General features: G+C 40.0%; 3 protein-coding genes across 3 annotated transcripts in view; 1 reads left to right on the top strand and 2 right to left on the bottom strand.

Annotated features, from left to right (window-relative positions):
* Positions 1 to 354: 354 nt before the first annotated feature.
* Positions 355 to 1,609, bottom strand: LOC104817215 (cyclin-U2-1-like). Its single transcript, XM_010546307.1, has 2 exons — positions 1,010 to 1,609; positions 355 to 804 (listed from the first exon to the last, which is right to left on the bottom strand). Exons 1-2 carry the CDS (start codon positions 1,414 to 1,416, stop codon positions 537 to 539), a joined length of 675 nt encoding a protein of 224 aa, XP_010544609.1. The 5' UTR covers positions 1,417 to 1,609; the 3' UTR covers positions 355 to 536.
* Positions 1,610 to 4,732: 3,123 nt separating this feature from the next.
* On the top strand, positions 4,733 to 6,044 carry LOC104817213 (protein transport protein Sec61 subunit beta). Its single transcript, XM_010546306.1, has 2 exons — positions 4,733 to 4,825; positions 5,554 to 6,044. Exon 2 carries the CDS (start codon positions 5,581 to 5,583, stop codon positions 5,827 to 5,829), a length of 249 nt encoding a protein of 82 aa, XP_010544608.1. The 5' UTR covers positions 4,733 to 4,825; positions 5,554 to 5,580; the 3' UTR covers positions 5,830 to 6,044.
* Positions 6,045 to 6,374: 330 nt separating this feature from the next.
* The window catches only part of LOC104817212 (GATA transcription factor 2-like), a 3,613-nt gene continuing 2,817 nt past the window's right edge, over positions 6,375 to 7,170 (bottom strand). The window contains exon 3 of the mRNA XM_010546305.1: positions 6,375 to 7,083. Coding sequence (XP_010544607.1) covers positions 6,760 to 7,083 — 324 coding nt within the window. The 3' untranslated portion in view covers positions 6,375 to 6,759. The remainder of the gene's footprint in view (positions 7,084 to 7,170) is intronic.

Here is a 7,170-nt window from a genome sequence, read left to right as displayed (position 1 = left end):
TGTGCGTGTTTTTCTATTTGTTTTTCTCTATAAATATTTTTTGTAGTCAATTTTTTTTAAAATATTTTATTCTTTATATTGGTGGTCAATTTACATCTTAAGAAATACAATTTTTTATCGGATTGAAACTATAATTTAAAAAAAAAAAAGAATTAGAAAAGTTGCAGATGGTGTATGTAACAGATAAAGAGCTGCAATTTCCTCAATCCATTTGGGAAAAGATATATAGAGGGATATATTTGTAATTTCACAATTTGTAATTAGAGTTTAGTATTTGTATAAATACTTCACTAATGTAACAGAGTTAATTAATAAGATTCCAAACCTTATAAGATACATTTGATGATACATTAATTCATACAAACATCACTCTCTGTATATTCTCCTCCGTATATGTACATTTACATGAAAATAAAAGCCAAACCCTCTACCGACAAAGGCGGTCAAAAAGTCAAACCGGCTAGCGCAAAACGACAAACTAAGGAAAACGAGAAAAAACAGGACACGTGTATCAACAGAGTTTTTTTTTTCCATCTCTACAACAAGATTCGAGCAAACTGGTTGTGTTTAGGAAGCTGAACGATTTGTCGGGATTTGATCTCTTCGGCGCACCGTAAGGCCCTCTCGATCTGATAGCCTCCTCCGATGCTCACTTCTCTCTCCAGATGACAGCAGTAACTCTCGAACACGCTCACGTTCACATGCAGCTTGAATCCCATCAAGAACAGGAACTCCACTTCCAGTCTGTTCATGTCCTCTGTCTCTAATCCCCCTACTTTCGCGTAGTACGAGTTCCTGTAGTTCCTGTTCGGATCAACAGGTGAACAAGAAAGGAAAGCTAATTAGGATAACCCTTGTCTTAATCAGACCGCTAATCTGGAATCCAAGTTCGATTTTTGAGATGGGTCTTCCTCTTTTTTCATCAGTGATCAGAAATGCCTAAACTTTTTCGATGATTTGTAAAATGCTGAGAGTTCGGGCACACGTATATATATACACACACACTTACATATCTTCGACGTATTTGGAGGCGACCATGATGGTGGTGATGAGAAGACGGTGGACATTCGTGGGACTGATCCTGAAACCGGGATTGGTCTGACAGAACCGGTCGATGTAAACATAAGCCACGACGTAAACCGACGGACCGGCTTTGGTGTACCGGAAAATCCTCTCGAGATACGATTGGATCGTCATGTCGGGGACTTCACGGCAATCGAAGACACGTGTCTTGCCGATCCTCGAAGGCCATCTGCAGCTCCGAGCGATCCTTTCGTTCCGAGCAAGAGTCCTTTCGATCAGAGAAGACAGAACAGAGATAACCAGAGGCATGTCCGAATCGTCTTGGTAAGAGTAAGAGTACAAATCGGACCGGAGCTTTCTCGGTGAGATCGCCAGTGAATTCTCCGCCGCCATTGCTCGCCGGTGATTCTGATAAATGGGTCGCCGGAAAAAAAAACAGTGTTTTTGTAGGAGAAACGTAAAGGGACGATTTTTATTCGTCGTTTAGTGCAGGGAGACACTATCGATTTCTTTTATTTTTTATTTATTTTTTGTTTGGAAATATGCCTTTGTGTGGTGTTGAATTTGAAATGAAAGAGAGGGGTTATGAGAGGTTTATATATACGATATACCCGAGGGAATACTCTTCAGATGTAGGACACCTTCCTTCTCCCTTCTTTCAATTTAATTTTTATATTTATTTTTAGTTAAGACGTTAGTTAGAAACTATATTGTATTTTAAATTAAATACAGTTCGTGCAAGTACGGTAGTTTCAGGTTTTGAATCCTAACATGCATGTTTATATTATAAATCTTCCAGATTTAAATCTCGTTCGACCCGTATATTAATTAATATTCTTTGACAAGTTGGTAAATAAAAAACGCCAAAAAAAGGTAAAACATTTATATATATTGTCATCTTTTTTTTTTACTCTGAAACTCTTACCTTACCGGAACCAGCCGAGACTCTTTTAATATATAATATTATATATATATATATATTATTACTCGACCTCTAGATACGGCCTTTGGGTTTTTGGCATACGACGAGGTCTTTTCAACGTTTTTGTGGTGTCTTTTCTTAACTCTCTCTCTCTCTCTCTCTCTCTCTCTCTCTCTCTCTCTCTCTCTCTCTCTCTCTCTCTCTCTCTCTCTCTCTCTCAGTCACACACACACACACACACACACACACACATATATATATATATATGCTACTGTATTTTTAACCCGTCATATTCAGATTGATGCAATACTTCATACTTGTATATCCTTGTATAATTAATTTTGTATCTGATTTGAATTTATTTATAATTTATCTCGTCGTAACAATAAAGCTTGAGATCCATATAAACACACACGAATGATTTTGAAAAAATAATATAGAATGTAGATGATTTTAAAAATGGATTTTATCGAGAAGTGAGACGACGACATTGGTTTTTGGAGTCATATGGAAGGTGAAGAGAAGCTACGAAATACAAAAAAAAAAATATAGTATCAAATATGTAAGAAGATTTGTGTGCCTCCGTTTTACAAGCCAACGTACAGATGTAACAGCTAAGCATTTTATATAAAAATCGAATATTATAACAAAATCCATAAACCCAAATCCAAAGTACCCCCCTCTTTAATGAATAACTAATAATAATTTTTTTTTAAAAAGGGTCTCCGCCGACAGTTTTTGAAGGGCGGAGAGAGAGTCTCCGATGGAGCCCGAGGGTTTTATTGCTGTGGGACCCACGGCTCTGTGCCAATTATACGCGTGTACTGTTTTCGGTCACACGTGTGATAACTTCGACGTAAACCCGTCAACGACGAGTTCGAAACTGGAGAGACCGCACAGCCGCTCGCACGTGCGGGTTTCTTCTCTCGGACAACGCATATTGTTCTCTTCCCAATATCACCACATGTAAATATTTTCACTTCAGACAAGTGTTTTTCAATTTCATCTCCAAACATTTTTTTTTTTTTTGATAATCGGGTAATCCCAGACCTAAAGGGTCCAGATTAATCCCGACCCACACGCACAACCCGCACCACACGTGTGGGATGTGAAGCACCCGAAGGTGACCGGAGGAGAAATCTACATACTCTGGGTGTTGAACCCACGACCTCTTATTCATCTCCAAACATTACATTATACGCGAAATAACTAAAATATTTATAACAAAATAAAAACAATCCAACAGAAAAGCTCCGTTGATGTAGACGCCTCATAATTTGGCTTCGTATATTTTTTTTAGTAAAAAAACCTAATTTATATTTATTGAATATTATAAATAACTTCATCATTTATTAAAAAAAAAAAAACAGGCTAAAGTCGAGAGACGTGTAATAAAGTACCAAGAAATAAATTGTCAAACACCAAAAACGAAACGACTGCCACGACACGAAATCCGTGGCGTTTAATGCAAATAGGGCCACGATGGATCCTTTCCTTACAAAAATATCGTCCTCTGAAACTATATAACCCTCGCTATGTCTCTTTCAATCATTCTTATTATTTTATCTGTATCCCCACTATCATTATAGATTATAACCTATCGTACATGAAATTTAATGTATTTATTTTCAATTTCAACCGACTATATGCACCGAGTTCGTTGGATTCTCCATGCTTTGTTGCATGTAACAACACATATATATATATATATAAAAGATATCGGACTTGAAAATATCTATATATACGTTTGGTCCATCGTTTTAAATAGCTTGTCCTGTGGATATCGTATCATTAATTGTTGGCAACTAAAACAACGTCAAAGAAAAAAGAATATATTATGATATATTGTAACGTATTTAATCACGATCAAATAAAAAGATAAAAAGGAATTGGTACCCATTTCACAAAAGAAAAAAAAAATGTTACAGAATTATTCAATGTTGCATCGGTGGTCGTGCCAAAGATGTACGTGCAAGTAGTAGAGTTATGTCTACTACAAGACCGTACATGCAATGTCAGGTTCCATCACCTGTGGTTCATTGGATACGAAACACTATCTTGTACCCCTCCCTCTCTCTCTCTCTCTCTCCCTCTCTCTGTCTCTCTGTGGATCTAAGTGCTCAGACGTACTACCGTACGTACAACTCGAGAAACTTCATTCCACTTTCTTTGTATTTATTTCTCCATTAATGACATCGGGGAAGCTGCCTCTACTCCTTTCTACGCATGGGGATCGGTTTGATTACTTTTCTAAACTTGTTAACTTTTATTAAATTATATTATAAAGTATTAAACAAAACTATAATATTAGTGAGAGAGAGAGAGAGAGAGAGAAGAGATTCGAATCTAGAGGTGGGGCTTAGACGCCGTCGGCAAAGTTTCCACCTTTCCTCATGGGGTATCCTCTCATTTATTTCACCAAATAACAGGAAAAAGGAGAGTTACACGATTGTCTGTAATAATTGTATAATGGCATATTTCCATTTTACTATATGATATCTAAATTGTATTTAAGACTATATATATAGATAGATTTAGTCACGATATTCACGATAGAATGAATATCATGACAATACGATGAAGAATGGGCCGGTTTTATATTTGGGTTTCAAATATTCAGAAACCTTTGGGCTTAAAGCATCTTTCATTTTGGGCTAAACGGGCCATAGTTTGGGCTCAATTGGGCTTCAGTCCCACTTCTGGTCACGATCTTTTGTTGAGATTTAGTCCTGACGTGGCACGATGTGATTGGTTTGTTATATGTGGCCTTTTGTCAAGTGGTTTATACCAGATATATAAACAACGGCTCCGGTAGACTTCCGGGCCTGGATCTTCGTGTATTCCTTTTGCGACGCCATCTGAATCTCGAACCCGACTCAGGTTGGTTCCTTTTCTTCTCCGATTCGTTCTCTGTTCATTGATCGCGGTATCCATGCATGTATTTTTTCGGTTTTTTTTCGTTGTATGATTCTCTCGGACCGAATAAAATCTGTAGATCCTTCGATCTCATGTTTGCATGCCTTGTAAGATTAGTGCTTAGATCTGACTCTGAAATATTGGATCCTGATGTTAATTTCGTGATTCGGTTGTTTGGATCTCCGATCTGTGACGATTTCTGTCGAGCATGTTCGAATCGGCTAAATTGTGTCTTTAGGGTTTGTTTGGGGAGAGACTCTTTGTCTATAGATTGGGTCTCTGCCACTGACAGAAATTATTATGCATTGTTAGCTGTGATTCGAGATACGGAATGGGTATGGGCCAAATTATCGTGCGGGGTAATTTAGGCTTGATGAATTGGGACCTTGCTGAGTTCTACTGATGGAACTTCGTTTCTCACATTTCCGACGATGCGAATTGTTTGCTTAGATCATGTTCTAGGCATTTTTCTGTTGGAATTCTAATCGCGTAGATTACGATTGAGTTGCTGTAGGTTTACATGTTGACCTTTCATCTTAGTTTTTTCTTTTCCTGATTGGATTAATCTTCTCATTTGTCTAGTTCCCTTCAGGATTTCTTTCTATGAATATAAAAACGGCTCCTGACCAGTGTTTTGGGTATAGTCTCATCTATTAGCTTTCTCTATTGTCAATTAATCCTCATATTTGCAGGAATCTTAAATCAGAAGCGAAGAAAGAATGGCGGGTGGTGGAGCTCCCCCGAGAGGAAGTGCAGCCGCGGCTGCAAGCATGAGGAGGAGGAGGACGAGCAGTGGAGCCGGGGCCTCCGGAGGGGCGGCAGGAACAATGCTCCAGTTCTACACGGACGATGCACCCGGTCTCAAGATATCCCCGAACGTCGTGCTTGTCATGAGCATCGGTTTCATCGCCTTTGTCGCCGTTCTCCATGTCATGGGCAAGCTCTACTTTGTCAAGAGAGATGCTTGAAAACAAGGGTAATATAGATGAAGAGTATGCCTTCTTGTGCTCGTTTCTTTCTTTCGTTTCCCCCTTTTTCCCCCAGATAGAGGCAGAATTTGCGCAATGATAAATTCTTGATGGGCTGAATCTTTTATCCTCTTTATACAACTTCAATCCCGTTGACTCTTATCCCAAATTCCAAGTTGCATCTGAATGTGAAATTAGATTGTTAGATTTTGGTATGGGACTTGATTCATTGGAAAGAAACTTTGGGTATGGCCATTACTCGATGCTTCTTGAACACTGTTAAGATGATATAGAGTTATACTAGAAACAATTGTAATGTGTAATCGCCTGTGTTAGATTAGAATTTATGGGGAAAGATTGAGAATTAAAACGGGCCCGGTTATTTCGGGTCAAGGCTCGGGTTCTTCCGTTGGTCTTGAGGCATGTCTAACGGTAGACCGAAGTTGAATCATGTCTGATTAAGACATCTCCAAGCGGTAGAAAGGGAAAATTTTATGTTTATAAAAGAAGAAAGCCCTTAGCTTACATGTGAGGGCACCGAAATAAATATGAAAAGGCGTCGATTTAAATTATTATAACATGAGGATGGCTCAACACGATCTCTCACACTACCAAAAGGAAACGTACATGCCATTGCCCATTGGCACGGTGGTAGTTGAGACTTCAATGACTGACGCAGCTTGGTGAAAGTGAAAGGAAATTTAAATGTGCCCTTTTTTCTTAATTAAATTTTATCATTAGGTTAAAAGGATGATATAACGTAAGAGAAAAAGCGAAACAAAAAAAAATCAATTTTTTAATTAACGAGGGGGAGATTAGCCCGAGTTTACGATTTTGAGCACTGCCCCCTCCGTCACGTCACGTGATCATCGCAGCTCTGAACGTGACACGCCATCAATTTAGCGATAAAAACGCCAAACGCAGTCACAGCTACTGCGGCTGAAACGGCGGTTGTTGTTGCAGCTGCTGGTGAAGTTGAAGCTGTTGTTGTTGTCTTATGAGCTCCTTCTGTCGCCGGAGCTCCATCACTTTCCGGTGAGAGTGCAGGAACGTCGGACTCGCCGCCGGTCTGTACTCCGGCACCAGCCGACCTGACTTGAACCGGACCCCACAAGCGTTGCACAGCGTCTTGGGACCGAGCGGGCCCGTCCTCCACTGCGGCGTCTTCTCCGACGCGCAATGCGTGCACCGCCGGACCCCTCCCTCCGCCGTCACTCCTCTGGCGGCGGCGACATGCCTTCCTCCGCCTTCTTTCTTCGGCTTAGCCCTCCCAGCGGCGGCATGACCGTCGGGATCCGGCATCGGTGACCCTGTCCCCGCGGGGGGTGGCGCCGGGGCGCT

The sequence above is a fragment of the Tarenaya hassleriana genome, unplaced genomic scaffold, assembly GCF_000463585.1.
Source record: "Tarenaya hassleriana unplaced genomic scaffold, ASM46358v1 Cleome27, whole genome shotgun sequence".
NCBI lineage: Eukaryota > Viridiplantae > Streptophyta > Magnoliopsida > Brassicales > Cleomaceae > Tarenaya > Tarenaya hassleriana.
The sequence above is the reverse complement of the archived record's forward strand: the minus strand, read 5'-3'. Positions and strand labels throughout refer to the sequence as shown.